General features: G+C 40.1%; 3 protein-coding genes across 8 annotated transcripts in view; 1 reads left to right on the top strand and 2 right to left on the bottom strand.

Annotated features, from left to right (window-relative positions):
• UQCC6 (ubiquinol-cytochrome c reductase complex assembly factor 6) overlaps positions 1 to 4,170 on the bottom strand; it is a 9,379-nt gene extending 5,209 nt beyond the window's left edge. Inside the window, exons 1-2 of one of the 2 annotated variants that reach the window (XR_013994045.1) lie at positions 3,968 to 4,110; positions 399 to 516 (exon numbers count right to left, since the gene is read on the bottom strand). Coding sequence is in view for 1 of the 2 variants with exons in the window: in XM_081060392.1 (XP_080916518.1) it covers positions 399 to 506 (108 nt within the window). In the remaining variant the exon portion in view is untranslated. Of the gene's footprint in view, positions 1 to 398; positions 517 to 3,967 lie in introns of both variants that reach the window. The other variant, XM_081060392.1, reaches the window with a different exon arrangement.
• Positions 3,838 to 22,576, top strand: TDG (thymine DNA glycosylase). Of its 2 annotated transcripts, none has more exons than XM_081060382.1 (10): positions 3,838 to 4,072; positions 11,600 to 11,742; positions 13,956 to 14,197; positions 15,023 to 15,092; positions 16,666 to 16,801; positions 17,005 to 17,087; positions 17,167 to 17,261; positions 19,578 to 19,749; positions 20,178 to 20,303; positions 20,640 to 22,576. In XM_081060382.1, exons 1-10 carry the CDS (start codon positions 4,050 to 4,052, stop codon positions 20,768 to 20,770), a joined length of 1,221 nt encoding a protein of 406 aa, XP_080916508.1. In that variant the 5' UTR covers positions 3,838 to 4,049; the 3' UTR covers positions 20,771 to 22,576. The 2 variants fall into 2 exon arrangements, with proteins under 2 accessions (XP_080916508.1, XP_080916507.1); XM_081060381.1 differs by having other exon boundaries at positions 3,840 to 4,072; positions 20,637 to 22,551.
• GLT8D2 (glycosyltransferase 8 domain containing 2) overlaps positions 21,043 to 23,293 on the bottom strand; it is a 53,240-nt gene continuing 50,989 nt past the window's right edge. For 3 of the 4 annotated variants that reach the window (XM_081060384.1, XM_081060386.1, XM_081060385.1), the window contains one exon: positions 21,043 to 23,293. In XM_081060384.1, coding sequence (XP_080916510.1) covers positions 23,124 to 23,293 — 170 coding nt within the window. In that variant the 3' untranslated portion in view covers positions 21,043 to 23,123. The other variant, XM_081060383.1, reaches the window with a different exon arrangement.

Below are 23,293 nucleotides of genomic sequence, written 5' to 3'. Positions count from 1 at the left end.
TGGGAACAGGCTTGATGAGTTTGAGAAACAGCAAGGAGGCCAGTATGGCTGCAACGGGAGGGGGGCGGAGGGGGAACACAAAAGGGAGATGGTATTAATTTTTAAAAAAACAGCCAATGACAAGTGTTGGTGAGAATGTGGAGACACTGGAACCCTTTAGTGCTGTTAGGAATGTAAAAGGGCAGTGGCCGGCGGGCACCAGACTGTGGGAGACTTTAAGACTGTCTGACTCCAGTGCAAAGCTGTGTACGGGCAAGACACGCATCGCTCTAAACGCCATGGCAGGCAGGTTTTAGGCCCCGAGCAGACCTGCTCCTGACTTCGTCTGAAGATCACTTGTGCTCTGGGGGGAGAAGGGGGTGGCCCGGGAGCGAGGCAAAGGGCCCTCCCGCACTCACCAGGTCCGGCCGGTAGTACCTGTGCACCACTTGGGCGCCAGCGAACATGGCTAGGAGGCTGGCAGCGACCATTTTCAGGTAGGTGGTCCAGGACACGCCCGCGGGCATGGTCGGCGGGCTGCACGGGAAGGGAGAGCGGGCAGTGTGAAAAGGCTCCCCGCTCACGGCTGACCCCCGCCGGGAGACATCGCGGCGGCGTACAGACGCAGTCACACCACCCCGAGCCCCGCGTCGTTTAGGAAACGAGGACGCTGAGAGGACGAGCGTCCCCACCACGCCTTCAATGGTTTCTCAGTGTCGGGGGCTGGGCCTTCAGAACTTAGAGGCAGCTTTTACCGAGCAAGCGGAAGTCCGACCCCGCGTGGCTGCCCTGCGCTCCTTCAAACACTAGGAAAATTACGGACCCCACTCCCACCCGCCCTGTAGGCGTGCCGGGGGAGAGCCCGTACCGCGGAGGGCACGGGCGCTCGGCAGCGGGTCAGCGCACCGGAGGAACGGCGCTCAGGGGCCGCAGCACACGGCCGACAGGCGGGACCGGAAGTGCAAGGGCTGGGGGCTGCGCCGGAGGGAAACGCGGGAACACCGCCGGCTCGGGCACGTGACCTGGGCGGAAGTGAGGCTTGGGGCCGGAGCTAGTCTTTTTTTTTTTTTTTTTTTTTTAACCGATTCCCAGTCGTTTCCCAGTCCCGGGTTTTTGGCTCGCTCGTCACCCTCCCTATAGTAGGCTTTCCCTGGCAGACGTCGAGTTTGGGGCTCAGCTCGGGCTGGATTATCGCACCATGTGTCCTTTAGCACACACAAGAACATTGCTCGCGTCAACTACCTGTTAGGAACGGGTGGAGATGTCACCCTGCGGGGTGAGCGCTTAGGTGAGGCCGCCCTCCGGTGAATGAAGTTAAAAGCACTCTTCGTCCTTGTGCCCAGCATCAAGACAACAGCTGCACCAAGACAACAGCTATGCCCTTGTGCTTTGGTGCCAGTGGAAAAAAGGAACCCCGAAATGGACAATATTTAATCTATGTATTTTTAGATTGTGCTTTGGTGATGGATTGATTGTTAAGCCAAAGGTTAATGCAAGATTGAATTCTGAAGGATTATGGTTGCGTGTATACACTCACTTTTTAAACATTTATGGAAACATATCTGACAAAATAAACCACATATATTTAAAGCATACGATTTGATGAAGTTTGATGTGTACACCTGTGTCATCATTCTTACAATCAAAATAATGAACATATCCATCACCTACTAAGTTTCTTTCTGCCTCCCTCCGTGGGCAACCACTGTAAGCAAGCTTTCTTGAAAGAGAGAGGAAGATTGGGAAGAAAAGACAATGACTCGCCCCTTCTTTTTGTCCTGTATCGTACGAGGTGTCTTTGAAGCAGAGACACATTTGGCAGAGACAGGAGAAGGACACTTCTACGCTTCCCCAGGCTCTGGGGGGCAAGGCTCAGCAGCAGAACAAGTCTGTCTTCCAGACTCAGGTTCAGAGCGGGGAGACACACGGATGGGCTAAGGGCATCTTTGTTGTGACTGCTTCCCCACTTCCAAGTTCAATGTCTTGCTCCCCAACAACTCTTCCAGTAAACGCTTCCTTTTACAAGATGGGACTACGCCGAGGCCCCTGGTCCGCTGTCATGAATAGAGCTGGCAGACCCAGAAGGGGCAGGACCCCACGGTGAGGGAGACCCTTGCCACCCAACGGTAACTCTTCCTGCGTGAATACATCCTGAGAAAAGTGTGCAGTTCTTTACATACACTTTGTCACCAGACTCCTCTCTGAAATCAGTGAGGTCAGCCACTGGCTTTAAAACTTTTCTAGACTGTGGTCCTGAGTGATGAGAAAAACCAGAGAGAGAGCGGCTAAGCTGTTGTTCATTCATTACTACAACAAATATTCAATGACTACCTACTATTTTGCACTGGTCTCAGCCTACGCATAACCAATGTTGTGACTGAACCAGCCCTTACGGTTCTTATCATTGCAAGACACCCTTCAGCAATAGCCATCAGGAAACTGAAAAGATCCAGGTTTATTGCTTACAAGACCCGGAAATTACACAGCTTGCCTGGAGCCACACTGCAGCGGGGTCGAGGGTGGGGGCTTGGGGTTTCACGGATTCACTCTTCATTAGTGAATTTAAAACATAAGAGTGGGAGTTTAAATGGGAGGAAAAGAAACAAACAAGGAAGGGCCCAAGTGGTCAGTTATTAAAATCAACCAAGATCTCTGAAACAAAGGAGCCTCTGTCGGGGGAGGCGGCCTGGCTCCATCTCGTCCAGCGTCTGGCAATGCGTTTATTCTAGAAAGCCGGTCGACAAAGTAGATGCCTCTTTGAAATGAATGTCTCCACCGTCAAAGCGTACGTTAGGTGCTTGCATTACGAGAAAGAAAGAAAAAACAAAAGCCAGGGTTTACACAGACCTACCACGAGTCAGGTTCTCCGTAGTACCTACTAAGGGACACAGTGTTTGTAAGAGTTCTGAAAAGTTGAAAACTATTAAAAGTTTTATTTAAGCAATGGATGTAATACACATGAATCATGCTGTACTTCTCGTGAAAGCCCTTTGCTGGATACCAGAATGAAGACACATGAAGCCAAGAGCCACGGCCATCTCCCAGTTCACATATTAGTTAGTGAGCAATACGCTGAGATTTGGAGTCATTTGCTACCACGTCTCACGAAAGGAAAGTTACCTAAGACGCTAGCCATGTTTTTCATCATGCAAACTAGAGAAAGGGAAAGCCCATCTCCATTAAGAGTTATTTAATGAAGTCCTTGTACAAACACCAATGACAACTTGAGAACTAATGAAACAAATGCCAGCGATAAGAGCCACTGGGGGGAGGGGGAGGTTGTCTTTCAAGTTATAAGGAAAACGGGATGCCTGAACGGCATCTATTATCATAGACTTCAAACGTTAATATTTTTACACATCCAAAGTAAAGCACACAATGGTTTATGTAAATGGTTTACATTTTACAAAGCAGTTGTACAATCGTCTCAATTTACTGATTAGGAAACTGAGGCCCAAGATGATACAACGGCTTCGACTCCCAGGTTTCCTGATCCCTAGTCTCTTCTTTCTTTCCTAATACGTTTGTTAATTAACGCAAAAGTTTTTAACCGGGATCAAATTTGGGGTGGAAATGCCCGGCGAATCTTGATTGATAAGCATACCCGCCCACGCTACATAGCGCCCCTAGAGGCCATCACCCACTCACCCACCATCCGCCCCACACCCAAGAGTCGGGGCGAACAAACGTTTACGTCATCAGAGCACTCGCCTCCCACCTTTTTTGTCCTCCACCCTTCCCGAAAGGCCAAGCGGCGAGCAGTGAGCTCGGCGAGACGGGAGCAAACGTGATTGGGCTGCCCTGCGTCACCTGACTCCCACAAGTCGTGGGATTTGGCCCTCAGCAAACGGAAGCCGCGCGCCAAAGTGGGGTTTGCGCCGGGGGGAGGGGGAGCAGGGAGAGCTAGAACCTGGTGGGAGGAGCTTGAGCGTTAGCCGCCGTCCCAGCTCTGCCAAGCAATCGTGTCCAAGTCTGGTTATTGTCGTACCGCTGTACAGACGCCGGGGTATTACAGCGACCAGTCGCTTGCTTGCCAGGCAGGGAGCCGTTCGCGCGAGCGGCAGCAGGGAATGGACGCGGAGAACGCGGGCAGGTAAGGCCGGGGCGGGGCGCTGCCCCTCCCCCCGCGCCCCTCGCGGCGGGGCTCGCGGGAGCGCGCACGCACGCAGGGGTCTCTGAGAGCCGCCGCCGGAGCACAAAGGCCGGGCTGCGCGTGCGCACTGTCCGCCCGCCCTGGCCACGCCTCACCCGGGCAGCACGGGCTCCGGCACCTGGACCGGGGGTCAGTCCTTTGCGGCATTTAGTCGGCTTGGAAATGCGTTAGTAAGCAACCGGCAATCTCCTGTTAATATTTCTGGTTGCCATGCTTGGTTACATCTCCCTGCACCCTTCTTTATGCAAAGAGCTGTAAAGATGGAGTATCACGTAGCCCTCCAGGAGTTTTCATTTTAGACTTTGTAGATGGACTGTGGCTTCCCTTCCCCCAAGGTTTACTAGAAGCCTGTCAAGGTCCACAGGGTAGATAACATGGCCATACTAGAGCTCTTGAATTCTGAGACTGTCAGTAACACTCCCAAGAAAGCATCTAAAAATACCTAATAGTGGTTTTGGGGACGAACTTAAGAATCTACCTTTAGTGTGTCCCTTGGGGACTGTTAGACGCGTGGAGGGAACGTTTTGCAAAAGAGATACCGAGAGTTGCACTGGCAGAAAACGAAATGAAAAAATAAAGAATTAGACGTGGTAAGAAGGTCTTTTTTTAGAAGGTGACGATTTATATTGGTGTAAAATACTATTAGACCTCTGAGGATTATCCTGACTCTCGGTGATTGATGGGCCATGAACTTAGGCAAGTTCTCTGGGCCTGTTCATGTCTGTAAAATAGGGCATCTTTGGAATCCAGTTCTGACACGCTGTGAATCTGTGTTACGTGGAAGGGAGACTCCAAAATAGTCCTCGAGTTTAGGAAAGGACATACGTGTATAGCGGGGACATTAGACCTAAAATAAAGCACTCCACTTCTCTCCCAGAAAAACTTGACAGGTAAAAGAATTCACCAGAACTTGTGGAAATCACTCTCACCTTTTTGATCTTACTTCACATCAGAATTGAAACCTGGGTAAAGCCTACCATCAAATGAATTACATGTTATAAGACCTTATTCAGTGTCTTACACAGCAAAGTAATAGGTCTCTGGTACAATACTTAGCTCAAAACTGTCTGACTTATATTCTCTATTCACTTCACGCCCAGGGTGATTGATCATTTTTTATTTTGACTTGCAAAACTTTAACCTCAGGAAATACAGAGAATGCTGTGTTAATATTGTAAGGAGTGTGTATCCTTGGGGATTCTGAAATGACAGGCCCCAGATAATCCTGAGAAAGTGGTTCTCTGTCACCTTTACTTCGTGCTAATCCAGGAATGGAATGGAACGCTGGGTAATGAATTTGCTTTTTATTTCGGAAGATTAATTTCAAAAAAATTCAAAGAAAAAAATTCCACGGATGTAGCCAGAATCTTTAAAACATAGTTCATGGGGCCTAGCAAACAGCCTAACCAGAGAGGAAACAGAAGCCAAGTATGTTTCAAATGAGATTAAGCATGAAAAGGACATTTACCAAAGCTGGAAGTAGAATGACTGGAAAAGTGTGACATGGACTGAAAAATTGTGACATGGACCACTGAGAATACAGACAGGAAAGATTAACCCTCAGATGAGATCAGGCATTCTAGAAATGTTAAAGAGACCAAGAATAACTTTTTTAGTTAAGTGTGGACAACGAAAAGGACAAGAAAGTTCTGGGCTTTCTCCCTCGTTTACTGGCATGGTGTTAAAGGTGACAGAAAACATAAGCACTTGGTTCTGATTTTGATTTTTCATCTCCTGTGTTAAGAAATACGACTGTAGACTGGAAATGGCAGAATGAATATCCGTAAGAGACTTAAAACTCAAGACCAGTAAGGGCAGTTAAGAGAACTTTTAGCTGCTCTAACAAATCATATGTCCTGGCGTTGGATGTCAAGTGAGAGGCCAGATTACTGCAGTCTTTAACAGCTTGTGGACAACAGCAGAAGGGTCTGAAGCCTGAAAATAAACTGATGGATTCCTATTTCTTCCAAAGGTGGAATATGTCCTCCAATTTATTAATGTTGATCCTAAACAAAATGTTTACTTCTTAGTGGTTATTGAGCATATTTAAAAGGAACTAGTGATCACTAGGCTTCTGAATAAGTTCAGGAGAAAACAAGACCAACCAAGCTAAGTTCATTCCTTTTTATATAATAATATTAGACTAGACAGCGTCAGGAGGAGGATGATGACAAGAGGTACCTAAAATATTTAGTCATCTCCTGCTGTCTTTATTGTTACAGCAAACTACTATATACCAGGCACTGTTTTAAGTGTTTTACATGTCTTAGCTAATTTAATCCTCATAACCAACAAATTAGGTGAGACTATTCCCATTTTACAAATGTGGAAGCTGGACATAAGGAGGTTAAGGAACTCGCCTACAGAGCTAGCAAATGGCAGAGCTGAAATCTGAACCCAGGCAGTGTGGTTTCAAAGGCTTCTTCCCTAACAGCTGTGCCATACCACTTTGTGTGTGGGAGGTAGGTGGGCGGGCAAGCTGAAGATGGACTGATGGCAGTCTAATTAGGTGAAATCAAAACTGGTTTACTACTGAGTCAAGGGCAAGCTGAAGAGAGGTCTATACTGATGTGCCATTTAGTTCTACCCCAACTTTATTTTCTTCAGAAGTTGATCAACTTCAAGGTACCAGTGAAATGCTGATAACATTTGTCAGCGACCTAACTCCGGGAGGTGTTTGTGGAAATGATAGTTTGAATCAGAATCCAGATAAACCCAACTGGCTGGAACGGTGAATCATCTTTTACAAAAAGAGGCACAATCCTATACTTAGGTGTGGAATAATCAGTGATGCAGTATAAGATGAGGGAGAGGTGATAAAAGGGCACTTTTCATTGATGGTGAACTTGGTATGAATAAGCAATATAATGGGTACCAGTAAAGCTAATGTAATGGGTTGTGTAATACAGCTTTAGAATAAGGAACTTGATAGTCCTGCTCAGTTTCAGGATGCTGTGGCTATGACTGGAGTATTTTTTGTTTGTTTGCTTCTGAGCACCAAAAAATGACCAAGGAAACTTGGAATCATACTGTAGGAAGTTAGTTAAATGAACTGGGGACTTTGGCTTATTCTAAATTTTTGTGTTTGTGGTTTCTAGTAGACTGTGCACAGTAAGTACCCGGTAATGCATGGTGAAGACACACACTTCCACTTAGCAATACTGAATGTAGTCTTTAAATAGTTATAATGGTATTCTATCGTAGTTTGTATAATTAGTCCTTTATTAGTTGAGCATTTGGATTATTTAGCGTTGATTTGTTATTTTTGTAAGTATTCAGTTGTATATGCTTGTTTAAATGAAAGGTAATACAGTGTTGCTATAGACTGAATGTTGGTGTCCTCCCAGAACTCATATGTGGAACCTAACCCCCCGGTGTGATAGTATTTGGAGGGGCGCCTTTGGGAAGTGATTAGATCATGAGGGCAGAGCCCTACTTAAGTGGGATTAGTTCCCCTAGGAAAGAGGCCCCAGAGATAACCCTCACCCCTTCCACTGAGTGAGGAGGCTACAGTGAGAAGGCGGCCCTCTGTAAACTGGGGAGTGGGCCCTCGCCAGACCAGAAACTAAATTTGCTGGCACTTTGAATGTGGACTTTCCAACCTCCAAAACTATGAGAAATAAATAGATATTTGTTGGTCTCTGGCCACTCAGTCTATGGTATTTTGTAACAGCAGCCCGAACAGACTAAGACAAATGTATTTAGAAAGAGCAACTTAATTCTTTAAAATAGTGGAAAATAATTACAAATTAAAGAAATTGGAGTTGTTCATTTTACAGAAAACCTTAAAGAATTTAGTTGCTTGAAATACAGCAAAATCTGAATTAATTGGACTCCTCTGTGTGTGTGTGTGTGTGTGTGTGTGTGTATACATGCACTCACGCATGCACTCGTATACGTGCACACAAGTGTGTACATTTTGAGAATGACTGTTGGAAACATCAGGAAAATAACAAAGTTTATCAATTTCAGACAGTTATAAAAATCAATCCTTTGAGCACTGTTATTCAAGAGAAGGGGGTGCAAATGGAGGCTAGGAGAGAGAAAGGGGTTAACAGCAGGAAAAGGAGAGGGGTAGCACACAACAGTTATGGGAGCAAATGATAGGGGAGAAAATGAGCAAGGGGAAATAAAATCATTCATACTTTCAAGTTTGATATCAGGGAGTTATAGAAAATAAAAACCCTTGCGGTGAGTCCACAGTCTGGACACATTTGGTCCTATTTTCTATACATTCTCCTTCTATGTAGAAATCACCACATCTCATCTCTTGTTTTCATGGTGAGGGAATGCAGGTCCTGAGAGGATAAATGGCTTGAATTGAACAGAAGTGCTCTTCTGTTGCTGTTCCTCAGACAGAGACAATTATTTCATAAACATTGCAGAATTCTGAATTATGAAGTGGCGATTACCATATATAAATACAACAAATGTGTTTAAGAAATATTCTCACATTAAGGTTGAAAGAGATTATGCTGCTTACAAATTGAACTATTATTAGATAAAGGGAAACTAAATTATCCAGAACTCTAGTTTTCTAGGCTTCAAGTTCATTAAGTTTTTTGTACAGATGGAATGCTTTCTTCTGCCAAGTAATTCAGAATGTTGTAATCTACCCTCTTTTCTTTTGTTCTGGCTGTTAGGAAGCTATTAAGATACTCAAGCTAAATTTAATATTCAAAGATGGTATATTAGCTCAAAACTTACACGTTCCGTTTTCCACAACTTTATTTTTTTTATTTCTGTTCTAATTTAACTTACCGTAAAGTGCCAGAGATCATTTTTAGAAGACTAAGGACACATCCATATTATAGATACATTTCTAGATTTCTTTCAAAATTGATATATAGCTCTAAAATAAAACTCCAGATTTTTGCTGCATTATTTTTCACTTCAGTCAACTGATTTCAAAAATACTAATTTTCACTTTCTGAGCCCCAGAATTTCTGAAGATGCTCAGTGACCCCCCAACTATGCTAAAGGAGCCACATTTTGGAAATTTTCTTTTTTTAAAGTTCAGAATCCTTTTGTAATGTGAATGGTGTCTCCCTAATTTGTGTATTTTAAGTTCGATTTTTTCTGACGTATTCAAAATGGGACACATCAGTGAAACTCTGAGAGTGGTAGCAAGAAACATAGGGGAGAGTGGTAGGTTGCCTTCCTGACAGTGTGACAGAATAAGAACAGACCTCGTGCATACTTCTGTCCTCTCATTGTGACATCTTTTATATATTCCATCTGAGAGGCTGTTAGCATTTCAGAAAACTGCCACTGGCCACAACCAAAAGTTACAGTTCATTTTACTAGAATTTCCAGTAACCTGGACTTATCCAACTCCTCATTAGAATATTTAAATCATAGGCATTGAACAACTAATATTTTGACATTTTATTGACAAGAGTTATGAATAGTAGTCAAAGTGTGAAAAAGGATGTTTTACTTTAGTCAGGATTTAAACAGTTCACTTACCTTCATTTTTTACATTTTATCTTCTAGTCCTTGTCTACGTATTTTCCCTACATGTAGCCTTAGTTTACAATACTATTTTGTATTCTTTTCCACTTTAAAATATACATTAAACATTGTCTGTGCTCTTACAGAATATCAGTCCATTTTATTTTTAGGGGCTGCATAATTTCTCAAGTTAATGTTTACTGAATCATTGTATCATCTTTTTAAACATAATTTGAGAACATTATATTTAAATAATAGTAAATATACTGTATATAGAGTATAAATATACAGTATAGTAAATATACTGAGAACAGTATATTTAAAGAAATAAAATTCCTAAGATAATTTAATATCTTTTTCACTAATTCTAAACCTTTTTAAAAATCAGCTTACCCTTAAAGATAGCTTGAAGTTAAAATGCCTCCAAGTGGCTTGTCCTTTGGATAAAGAAGGGGATTGGCCCCTGTTTTTCTTGGAGAATCTTAACATTCCAGCCCAGCCACCATGGATAAATAGCCTGTTTCTTTGTGTCTGTCTCAGCCATTTACACTTTTCCAGGAGAATGCTTTAGTTTGCCTTTTAAAAAAAATCATTTTATTAAGATGTTTCCAGGCTATAAAGTTGGCCTGTTTAAAGTATACTACTAGTTTGTCTTTTTAATCTCTTCTTTCTGAGCTCCCTGTCTTCTTTCTCCACGTCAGCGAGAAAGAAAACTAGTAAGGAGAGTATCTTGCCAGAGACAATACGAATTTTCTCTCCAAATGGTAAATGGCATTTACTACTTAACTATTAGGTTGGTGCAGAATAATTGGGGTTTTTGCAATGTTTAACCTTTTAAACTGCAATTACTTTTGCACCGACCTAATACTTTATTTCCTAGTGTTTTGGTTTTTTCCCTACTGCCTATTTAACGGCATTATTTGGCATTAGCTGTAACTTGAGTTTCATAAAATGTATTTACTTCCCCTTGTGCTGGTGGTGACAGCTGGAAATAGTGGTTTATAGTCATCAGAAATATCTTTTGGAAATTGTTTTCTGTCCCTTACATTGAACGGAATACTTTGACCAGTTTAAATCATGTTCAGAAAAGTTTAGAGTGGTTTTTGCCATGAATTCATAGACATTTACAAAATAATCCACTTCTAGTCCTCAATGGCAAAAAAGCAAAAACCCAGCAATAATTAAAAAAACAGGTCCAATGAATAAATAAGTAAACAGGCAAATAAACCAAAAGAGAACGGTAAATTATATTAGAGGAAGGGTGGGAACGGGGATGTGTTGGTCAACGGTACAAACTTCCAGTTATAAGATTAACAAGTTCTGGGACTAACGTACAGCGTAGTAATTATAGCTGACAATACTGTATTAGTTACTTGAAGGTTGCTAAGAGACAAGATCTTAAATGTTCTCACCACAAAAAGGAAACGGTAATTATGTGACTCGATGGAGCTAAAACTAGGGCAGTAATCACTTTGCAATATGTAAGTGTACCAAATCAACATGTTGTACTCCATACACGTACAGAGAGTTTTGTGTGTCAGTTACGTCTCATTAAAGCTCTGGGGGCAAGCCAGGCTGGGGGGAAAAGTTACACTGGAGGGAATCTTTGTGACAAGAGGACAAAATACTGAAGGTCAGGACACAAATTGTGTTTGTGGACATTTTAACCCTGTGGTCAGCCTCTCAAGTCCCTGTACTAGAAAAGTCCTGTGATCTCATTTCAGAGAAAGTACAGGCTGACTTGACAGGACTGGTAAATTTTATTGATGACACATCTTGTCATTAAACTGGGTGAGAGAATTAACGTTTGGTTAGTAGGCGCTCAGCAAAGGTTGGCTGTGTACAGATGAGAATGGATCCTTCTCCTCGCTTCTCACCTATTATCAACTCTAAATAAATAGTAAAGTCTGATTTCAGAATATTTGGATCCTGAAGATTTTTTTTATAGCTGGTGTTTAAACTTACATTTAGGTAACTTTACCCTCAGATCTTAATATTTAATTGTTCTTTCAGCTGTTCACTTGAGCAGGCTCAAGCTTTTTGTACATTTCCATTTCAACAAATGATGGCGGAAGCTCCTAATATGCAAGTTATGAACGAACAGCAAGCACCAGCAGAAGTTCCAGACCCGTCTCCTGCTGAGGAACCTGTAAAAGGTAGTTTTCATCAGGACAGGATAGAAAGTTAGCTATTGGATTAGAGCCAATTTATTTAAGAAAGTATTTAATGATGAATTTTAGCTCTATTTTAATGTTAAAAAATTTAATGCATTTTTAAAGTACTTACTATCTGCCAAGCACTATGATAGATTTGGGGGAATAAAAGAACATGGACCCTGCCTTGGAATGTCTGATAACCTAGGAGGGGAAAATAATAAGTTAACACACATTATGCGATGAGAGGGGCATAGGGTGCAGTGAGAGCTCGCGCGGTTGGCACCTAACTGGGACAGAGACCCAGAGGCAGCTTCCCAGAGCTCTGAAACTCAAGGTTGAGGAGACGTCATCCCCATGAAGAGGGAGATGGGGAAAATTCCAGGCCGCGGGGGCAGCATGCACCAAAGCAGTGATTCTCTGTCACTGGAGTCTGGGGACAGCAAACAAGTGGTGAGAGATGAGGCTGGATGGGGCAGTTGAGGCTTCTTTAACCTGAAGAATGTATATATATTTCCTGTCCCAAAGACAGTGGAGAGCTGCTGAGAGAATGTAAGCAGAGACAAATATAACAATATGTATATATTTGTCACAACAAATATATATATTTGTCACAAAGACAAATATAATGGTGTTTTAAAGTATCAGCCTAGAATTATTACAGAGCATAGGTAGGATGGTAGAGAGCAAGCAGAATTTGGAGGCAAGGAGTGGATTAGAGACTGAATAATCCGGGCATGACATGTGGAGAACCTAAAAGGGTGGAGGAGGACAGAATTAGGAGCTACTCAGGAGGTAGAATTACCTGGCCATGGTAAATGGATTTCTTGCGGGGAATGAGGGAGAAGGAGGAATAAGGAAGTAACTCAGGCAATCGACTGAAGAAGTTACCATTCACCACGATAGAGAATTAGCAGATATAGATTTGGGGGTTGAGCGGAGGAGAGAAAGTAATGATTTTCTCCAGTGCAGCAGTATTGTATGAGAAATGTGCTCCGAGTTCCCGTTTATGATTCCAGGAAAGAGCACATCTAACTTCACTACACTGGAGATGCCTCTGACCTTGACTCCTGTTTTTCTGGGCAGGAAACACTAGGACCTCCCCAGCTGTCCCCCAGTGGATGTGGATCCCTTGGCATAGGGAGTGGCTAAAGCAGTGTCAGGTAGAAAAAGGGAAGGACGGAGGCTGGGTTGGGAAAACGCAAGAGGCTTAGAAAGGATAAGAGGGATGTTAAAGAACTGAAGGTTAGAAAACCAAGGCTTCCTGGGGGGTACTTTAGGTCAGTGGTTCTTGACCAGGGGTCAAGGGACGTTTATGATTGTCTGGAGACACCTTTGGTTTTCATGACTGACGGGGTACTACTGGCATCTAGCGGGTGGCTGTTAAATACAGAATGTTAGACTTTCTGTAGTGTACAGGACAGGCCTCCGCAACTGAAAATTATTCAGCCTAAAATAGTAGTGCTGAGATTGAGAAATTTTGCTTTAGGTCCCAAGATCAAATCCCTAATCTTGCCTTTTGAAAAACTACTCCCACCAGTTTCACCAACCACTGAAAGCAGGCCAGAGGTGCAGTGCTATCAGAACACAGAAGGCATTTCTCTTCTTCCCTACAAGGCTGTGCGTAGTCCATTTTCCAGGTCTGAGATTTAAATATATTTGTAATTCTTGTCAAAAAAAAGAAAAGAAAGAAAATATTGCCAGCCAGAGATTTCATCCCCAGCACCTCTAAATTCCTCTCTTTTGGCTGTGTGTGGAACAATATACAATCAAAATCTCTAAAACAAGCCCTCAGGCCATTTGAGGTTTTTTACTGCTCAGAATTTGGAGGAAATTGAGTTAAAATGTTTCCCTTCCTCCTTGTTTTTCTATCTACTTATTCTTTCAGTGGTTTACTCAACTATGTATGTAATTACACTTGGAATGCCTATAGATAGTACATAGGTACTTTGTATCTATGGAGAGGCCCAGATGCCAGGTAACATTGTGTGGAAAATCAATCTGATTATGATGGATGTTGTATCCCAAGAACCTCCAGTGGAGGAAGGAGGGTGGGGGTGGGGCCACATGAACCCCATTCTAGGGTGAAACAAAGGGAAGATACTACAGATGTTGGGAAATAAAAGAGAAAGGTAAAAAGGATGTTGACAGGATGACTTCTGGGAAAGCTGTCTAAAGTTTTCTGCATCTACATTCTGGAAATTATTGTGTTTCAGTGACTCCAAAAGGAAGGAAAAGAAAACCCAGAACAACAGAACCCAAAAAACCAGCGGAACCCAAAAAGCCTGCTGAGGCCAAAAAATCTGCCAAGGCCAAAAAATCAAAAGAAAAGCAAGAAAAAATTACAGACACATTTAAAGTGAAAAGAAAAGTTGACCGTTTTAACGGTGTTTCTGAAGCTGAACTTCTGACCAAGACTCTCCCAGACATTTTGACCTTCAATCTGGACATTGTGATTGTAAGGATTTTTGTCCTCACTGGGTTTTGTAAATAGCATCAGTGGTTTAACTTAACTTTTATCCTTGCAAATCATTTTGCTGAACAGAACCATTTCTAAGAATCCTTTTGGTAGGAAATGCTGTCACCTTCATGAGGTTGAATTATGTGGGAGTGTTTAATTAAGAGGGTGGGCTCCAGAGTGGGGCTGTCTGCTTTCCAGTCCTACCGCCGTGTGGGTATGACCCTGGATAAGCCTTAACCTCGTTGGTGGGTATGACCCTGGATAAGCCTTAACCTCGTTGGTGAAACAAGGGTGATCATAGTAGTACCGCCCTCATAGGTTGCGATTAAATGAAAGCATCCACGTGAATCACTTAGATTGCATGACACATGTGAGTTCTCCATAAATGACAACACTGATTTTGAACTTTGATTTTTGTCTATAACTTTAAGAAACATCAATATGCCAACAATTGTAGATGATGTGGAGTAAGCTGTTGGAGTTGAGAAGCAGACTTGTAGCTGCACTTGGGCTCAGATTGACTGATTGCCCCAGGACCTCTTTCCACCCCAGTTGGGAGGGGGTGGGAGCCTGGGGATATGAGGGAGTCAAACTGGTTTTTAAAAACATAGCAAAACTTCTAATATAAAGGAAATTTCTCTCCTCAAAATGGAATACTTTGTTCAGATCAAGAGTAGGTAATTAATTGATAAATGATACTGTTTATGATGTCAGATTAAATTTTTATTTTAATAAATTCAGTGTTGTCCACCACTCCTCCACAGAAGCCATAAGGTTTAAACCTTACTTTTCAAGACAAAAATGTATAAACATTTCTTGTAGATTGGAATCAACCCCGGACTAATGGCTGCTTACAAAGGGCATCATTACCCTGGACCTGGAAACCATTTTTGTAAGTGTTTACTTTTTCTTATTATTTTTACATTTAAACTAGATATCTTTGTCAATAGTTTGGGTTTTTCTTAAACCACGTTGTGTTTTTAATAAGAGAGACTGTATATATGTGAATACACATACATGTTTTCTGTGTACACAAAAATAAAAGGTTCAAAATGATGTGTCACTGTTAACATTTAGGTTTATGAAAAGGAGTATTTCTCTTTTGTTTGAATTGTTTCAAATGAGTTTTACTACTTTTTTTAAGGATTTTGTTTTTCAGTTATTTACAGACATAGTACCATAATGCATGGTTGTGTCAGTGCAGACAGAAGACTGACCTCTCGAGATTTCTGCTGATTATTTCCTAGGAGAGATGAAATGTCTTGATCATTGGCAGTCAAGTTGTAGTTGTTAAGAAATGCTGTGATTGGAAACATTCTGGACAGATACTTTGTATCTGGCAGAAAATAGTAGTAAAGCCTCAAACTTGAAAAGGGAGTTTTCAAACCAAGTCCTGTGTATCAGTGGTCTTCCTTAACACTGCCTAATAGAACAAGGCATGCAGTAGGCCTTTGGGAAATACTAGCTGATTATCTAAGTAACATTAAAAACTTTTAGGGCAAACGATAGTAATATGTTTTGGGAACTAACAACATACTGTCTCCATTATTTAAAAAACTTTCTTCTAGAAAAGTTTGAACTTTATGTTTTCTCCACTGTCAAAGTGTTTCAATGTTCCGAGTCCATTGGTATACGTTTATCTGTTTGAGGTATTTCAGGGACAGGTGGTGGTATCACTAATTATTAGAAAGGAGAACAAACAGTTCCAAAGTTTTCTACACTGACTAGCTGAGTATTCTTTTTTTTTTTTTTTTTTTTTTTACAGGACTTATTGGGGAACAGTGTGTACTTCCAGGACTTTTTTCCATGTCAAGTTATTGTCCTTTTAGTCTTAGTTGTGGAGGGCACAGCTTAGCTCCAGGTCCAGTTGCCGTTGCTAATTGCAGGGGGCACAGCCCACCATCCCTTGCGGGAGTTGAGGAGTCGAATTGGCAACCTTGTATTTAAGAGCCTGGGCTCCAACCAACTGAGCCATCCAGGAGGCAGCTCAGCTCAAGGTGCCATGTTCAATCTTAGTTGCAGGGGGTGGAGCCCACCATCCCTTGGGGGATTCGAGGAATTGAACTGGCAACCTTGTGGTTGAGAGCCCACTGGCCCATGTGGGAATCAAACCGGCAGCCTTCGGAGTTAGGAGCACAGAGCTCTAACTGCCTGAGCCACCGGGCCAGCCCCTAGCTGTGTTTTCTTGATAGGCATTTACCTTACCGACACAGTAACAATAGTAGTATGAAAAGGAGATAATAATAGTAATATCTCATAAGATAATTATGATGCTTGATTGAGATAACCAATGCAAAGGGCTTAGCATAGTACCGAGCATGTAGTAATTGCTCGATACAATATTTGACCTATGTTATAATCTTTTTTTTTCCTTAATTTCAAGAATAGAATGGAGACTACCACATCAGTCCATGGGACAAAAACCTTTGACCTTCTACAAAAATAAACTGAACTCTTTTTCACAGGGAAGTGTCTGTTTATGTCAGGACTGAGTGAGGTCCAACTGAACCATATGGATGATCACACTTTACCAGGGAAGTATGGTATTGGATTTACCAATATGGTGGAAAGGACCACACCAGGCAGCAAGGATCTTTCCAGGTAATTTTATAGCATTTATTTTTATAGGTTGGAACCTTGGCCATTCTGGTGCCTCAGGCACTCAAGGAACATCGTATGTATGTAGTTCAAGCTGAGCTTAACAAATAGTATATGAATTGATCTTTTATTGAAAGCTATCTGAACCTAGCACATTATAAATATTGCCATTCTTATATTTTGACTACTTTTTAATTCAATTTTAGTAAAGAATTTCGTGAAGGAGGACGTATTCTAGTGCAAAAATTACAGAAATATCAGCCACGAATAGCAGTGTTTAATGGAAAATGTAAGACTTACTTTTAAATTTTATCTTTTTTCTTTGCTAACATTATGGGAAATGTAAATGTGTTTGATTTTTATTTTAGGTATTTATGAAATTTTTAGTAAAGAAGTTTTTGGAGTAAAGGTTAAGAACTTAGAATTTGGACTTCAACCCCATAAGATCCCAGACACAGAAACTGTAAGTCCTTAAAATTACATTTGTAAATCACCTAAATATGAATCTTTATTGTAGCTAGTTTCCCTTTTTTATTTGTCCTATACATTGTAATTTATTCCAGGAAAAAAAACACTGTATTTTGTTGAATAATATCGCTATATCAACTTGAACTAATAGTTGCAAATTAACTCAGATACTGTTACAGTTTTATTAGGAAAAGAAATAGTTGATGTTATGTTATTTGGCTCAAACATTGAGAGGAGCGAGCTCACTATGTTCAAAACACATTTAATGGCATATTCTGTCAAATTCAAGTAAGTTAACCCTTATTCAGTTGTGAAACAAACATATCAATATAGACATCCCAATTAGTAAAATTGCTAATTGCCCCATTTATACATATTAGTCCACTTTCATTTTAAAACCACATAAATAGTACTGCGCAGTCGTAGACACATCCAGCCAACCTGACCGGCACTTGGTATTATCATTGTTTTAGGCATGAAGGTGTGATGAAATACCACCGTGGTTTTCAAACTCTGTCATTTCTGCAGACATTTGGTTCAAACATTGCTTCCTAAATATAGTTTTAAGTTTCGTTTACGACTTTTAAAAAAACACACATGCACAGATCCGTGTGTTACAGATAGCATTTTAAATGATGGAGAAGCCAGTGTGCTGACAGGTGTTTGTGGAGACCTCAGAATAAAGTTTCTGCCACCTACATACATTTGAACTTCTCCTTTTTAAATTTCTGCTGTTTTTAACTTCTTATAAATATGTGATTGATAAAGTGGGTTGTAGCACTGGTCTTTCTTCAAATTGAGGCCTACCCTTGTCTACTTAGGTAAAATTGTACAGGTGAGTTCACTACTTCCTCTAGAGGACTGAATTATTGTCCCTTCAGTGCCACATGAGGCACAGGTACATCTCTCGGATATGTGATTGTAGTAGTACAATAATAAGTGAACTTGAATTATATCATGATAGATAATTTTAGCTCTTATAATGAGCTGTGAGTGCATTTATCTTTTAAATTTTTTCTTTTTTCTTTTTTTTTTTTTAAAGTTTGGCTCTGTGCAGTCCCAGCCATTTTATTTTATTTTATTTATTTTTTATTTTTTTTGAGAGCCCACTGGCCCATGTGGGAATCGAACCGGCAGCCTTCAGAGTTAGGAGCATGGAGCTCTAACCACCTGAGCCACCGGGCCGGCCCTATCTTTTAAATTTTATTCTTAAGAAATATTCACAGTTATTGTTAATGTTAAGTGATCAGCTTTGAACCAACAAAATCTACTCTTTCAAATTTCTGAATCACTGTAATTAAAGAACATCTTGAGATTAGAAAATGGGCTGTTACAAAACCTGGTAGCATTTGCGCCTACATATCTTTGTGAATTAGGATTTTCTAAATTCTTCATAAACAAAACAAAATAAGTAAATAATATTTTTTTTCTGTAATATATGGTTTGGAGGCCAATTTAAAAACTACAAAAATCGCAACTGGGAATTCCATAATCTAGTAGTCTCACACCCAAGTGTATAAGAGATACATTGTTATGTATTTTACGCTCTGCAAAGGACAGTTTGTCACCATCATCCAAAATGATAAATGTAAATGTATTTCTCCCTCACCATTCCATTTCTAGGAATTTGTCCAACAAATACACTCACACCTATTCTAAATTGAGCATGTACAAGGTTTTTCACTACAGCTTGCAATATTAAGAGATTAGAAACAACCTAAATGCCCACAGTTGGGCTCTGGTTAAATAAATATGAAATGTACTACATTGTTAGAAAAAAGGAAGTTCTTTTTACTCTGATAGCTGTCTGCTAAGAATTATCTCAAAAGCAAGGTGCAGGACAGAGAATAGAGCATGTCATCATTTATGTGTGTTTTTAAAGGGACGAGGGAGCATGCAGACACATTTGATTGTATATTTATGGAATACTTCTGGAACTAGCAACTTTGATTGCCCTTGGGAAAGAGAACTAAGTAGATAGAGACAGAATTGGGAGGGAAGACATTTCATTGTAAACTTATATGCCCTTTTCTACCTTTGGAATTGTGAATCATAAATGTACTACTAAGAAGAAAAGACTTAATTGATAGATGAACATTGTGTGTGGGGAGAAGCTTCATTGTTTTTGATTTATTGACTTGTAATAAGTAGATATTACAAATTTGAACTCAAACACAACTACTTTTATTGATTTTGCATATATTGATATGTGGTATCACGTTATTAACCCAAAGAAAGATTAATTTTCTAATCTCAATATGAGTGGATTCAATAGAATTATTTCTATAACTATAAAATTTTATGATTCTAGCTCTGCTATGTTATGCCATCATCCAGTGCAAGGTGTGCTCAGTTTCCTCGAGCCCAGGACAAAGTTCATTACTACATTAAGCTGAAAGACTTAAGAGATCAGTTGAAAGGCATTGAACGAAACACAGAGGTTCAAGAGGTGCAATATACATTTGACCTACAGCTTGCCCAAGGTGTGTCACCATTATCAATCCTTGTATTCATTTTATGTATATGTACATTGCAGGAGGTATGTTGTGGATCTAAAAGCAGGAGAAAAAAATAAAAACAGTTCTATTTGTAGCCAGAGTGCTGTGATAATTGATACTAGTCACTGTTAAAATCTTTTTCTAAGGTCTTCCATCTACTCTGGGTGCTCCTACAGATGTTGAAAATACAAGAAACATAGTAGCCCACCTAAAATTAAATCTTACAGGCTTTTAACGTTCTTATGAGTTAATTTAGTACATGGTTCAAAGAGTTTAAAAGATTATTGCAAAAGATGTACCTTAGTATATGTGAACATCCAAGAACAAGATTTCTTCATCATGATTTCTGAATAAAGCTGTTTTTAAAATTGTTGTACAAAATCAGTTTTAAATCACTTTTACCTTCCTCACAGAGGATGCAAAGAAGATGGCTGTTAAGGAAGAAAAATACGATCCAGGTTATGAAGCAGCGTATGGTGGTGCTTATGGTGAAAATCTGTGCAGTAGTGAACCTTGCAGCTTCTCTTCAAATGGGCTGAGTATGTCGTCTCATAGAGAAAATTTGATTGTTTTTTTTAATGTGACTCATAGAGAAAATTTGATTGTTATTTAATGTTTAACTACACAAACGTTCACAGCTCATTTCCTTTAAGACTGTGACTCTAATAAGTCTCCTAGTTGCATTTTCCTTCTTAAATGACAAATGAAGATTTATTAGTCCTATATCTAAAAATCGAACAGAAACTTGTAATTGTATTCAAGAAGCTTGCTTAACTATTTTAATGACAGTTCCCCTTCACTGGACAGTTAAAATCTCCTAATTTGATTATTTAAAACTTTTAAACAATAAACTGACATTCTTTTCCCCCCAGCAGCTGACAGTGGAGACGCAACTTTCAGTGACATTCCAAATGGGCCATGGATGAGCCAGTCATTTACAGACCAGATTCCTTCCTTTAATAATCATTGTGGGACACAAGAACAGGAGGAAGGAAACCACGCGTAAGAATGGTGCTTCTCAGCTCTGCTCCAATGCTGCAGTTTTAATGCAGTTGTTAAGAACTGGCCCTCAGTTTGCTAATGCAAGAATTTTCTTAGTGTTTTACTCTGGTGATATAATCATAGTACAGTTGTGTGGTAGAATCAACTGTATAAACCTAAGTGGTGTGGAAGGAAAAAGTAGGGTTTTCTTGTATACGAGTTTTTGTATTCGACTTAACCACCATTCCAGCATTTTATAAACTGTCTTTCATTTATGAAAAAATTGATTTTTCTTTTGTGAGTCACTTTTAATCTGTAATTTTAAAATGTAAGAGTCTGAATATTTATACTTGATTTATTAACTGCATAAATTTAGGTCCACCTTTACCCTTTTATGCCTAAGAAGGGCATGCTAATAATTAGAATTACTGGTAAAGAGGCACATGTGTTGGTTTTCATGTGTGATGTTCAGCCTCCGTGGAGCCTCATTTGGTAGCTTTTAGCGGTGTCTCCTGGGCTCCCAGAGTCGTATTTGTACTCAGACCTCTGCTTTACCAGTGGTGAGCATTTGTGAGAGTTGCTTAGTAGTACAAATGTAGAGTGTGGCAGCGGCACCAAGGCTACCATGGCCTTGCCTGACAGGGCATCGAGCCCTGGCTTTGGCCTCCTCGCCCCTCTAATAGGCAGAAACTATTCTGCTGGAATGGTAGGTTCCAGAGAATGCAGTAGACCTTTTTAATTTTACTTCATCTGTGTTTTACTTGAGAGACATACGTTTGATAGGGAAAGAACTGAACTTCTCTCTTCAGTATCACCATTCGGATTTTATCCTCTCTGGTTTTAAGGATGTAATGTGGGAAGTGATGAGAAATGAACTTTCAGGCTGAGCAACAAGATGCTGGAGGTGTTTGATAATCTTATTTAAACTGGTGCTTTTTGTCCATGAGATGTACCGATACAAGGAATACAGAATGTTTCTCACGAGGGAAATCCAATAAGCCAGTCATTTCAGAAATCCTTTGTCTGCATCATTGTTGTTTGTTACTGTGGACTAAGTGAACCTCATGGTAAGGTTAGTTTGAAGTAACGTCCCTTTGATTCTCTAACATGTTTTCCATGGTGCTATGAATACTCCACACTCCTAGGCCTGGCAGATGTAAAGCTGGGTATTCGGAAATGCCATTTGCATTTACTCCTGATCACTTACACCCAAGGAGCATGCTTTTCAATATGGAAATATTTATGAGGTGTGTTTTGTTTTGTTTTTCCCCTAAGAGGGTATATGGCTTATTCTTCTTTTTATAATGAGAGAAACAAATCCTTGTTGTGAATCTTAACATGCTTTTTAGCTATGGCTCTGATGGATTTCATTTTTCCTTTAGTCTAGGTCAAGTTGTGTAAAGTCATTCATGTTATTTAAATCATGTACTGTACTGCTGTTTACATGGATGTTTTGTGCGGGTGCTTGGAAGTGCCTTGCATCAGGGATTAGGAACAACTGAATTATTTTTTCATGGGACTTTGTAAAGCATGTAACTAGGTATTGCTTTGGTATATAATAATTTGTAGCCTTACAATAGATTTTTTTCTTTTTTAATTTAAGTGGAGAAAGTACCCTTTAAATTATGATGTACACTCACTAGAGAATGGGTTTGAGGATTTTCCAAGCATAAAATAATGGTGTTTTCATTAAATATGACAGATGACTAGTAAATGTTGATATATCCTATACATGACAATATGACTTTTTCATTAAGTAATATTGAAAAAAATTTTAAATTCATTTGAAAGTCTGATGGTTTTTACAATAAAAAAAATATTAAGAATGATTATCCTTGAGTTGTAAGCTTTTCTTTAGCAAGAATGTTATTCTTTCCTCCTTTAAACCTGAGATCGATTTACCTTCTATTTTTTCTTTTTATCTTCTATTTATCATGTAGAGTGTATATATAGTGAAAAATCATTTAAAAAATCTATGGTTTTTATTTTTTCAGACATTCATGTTTTAAATGTAATACAAAAGATTGGCAACCTGTTAAAAAATACCTACATGTGAAAAGTACTTTTAGAAATTTGAAAAATTTTTAGATATAATTATTATTGAATTCAGCAAATTGATTGCTGAAACCCAGATGGGTTTGTTTCTTTCCAACATATTTCACTGACATAATCTTGATTTCCTTAATTATCACTTGTGCTTAAGGAAGTAAATCAATACCTGTTTGATCCAAAGTACTATATGCACACATTAGCTTTTGTTTTTCATATTGTGGATCATATCTATCAAAGATACTGTTCATAAAGAATGGTGTTATAGTAGGCTACAAATGGACAAGTCCACATTTTTATACAGAAAATATTTAAAATGTCAAGTTATATCAGCTATTGTGATTGAGTTTAAATATCCCTGCTGGGTCAGGAACAAACCAGCTTTCCCATAAATCGTTGTGAACACTGGGGAAGTCCCAAGGTTTATGTCTTCCATTCCAGTGGAGTAGTTTTGCTTCTTGCAGAAAATGCTCCGAATATCTGGTATCTGGATTCCAGC

The sequence above is a fragment of the Rhinolophus hipposideros genome (assembly GCF_964194185.1).
Source record: "Rhinolophus hipposideros genome assembly, chromosome: 9".
Lineage (NCBI taxonomy): Eukaryota > Metazoa > Chordata > Mammalia > Chiroptera > Rhinolophidae > Rhinolophus > Rhinolophus hipposideros.
The sequence above is the reverse complement of the archived record's forward strand: the minus strand, read 5'-3'. Positions and strand labels throughout refer to the sequence as shown.

Coding starts and splice junctions, on each gene's coding strand:
- TDG (XM_081060381.1), top strand. CDS start 4,050: ATGGACGCGGAGAACGCGGGCAG. Junction 15,093..16,665: donor TGGACCTGGAAACCATTTTT/GTAAGTGTTTAC, acceptor TCTTTTTCACAG/GGAAGTGTCTGTTTATGTCA. Junction 20,304..20,636: donor CTTCTCTTCAAATGGGCTGA/GTATGTCGTCTC, acceptor TTTTCCCCCCAG/CAGCTGACAGTGGAGACGCA.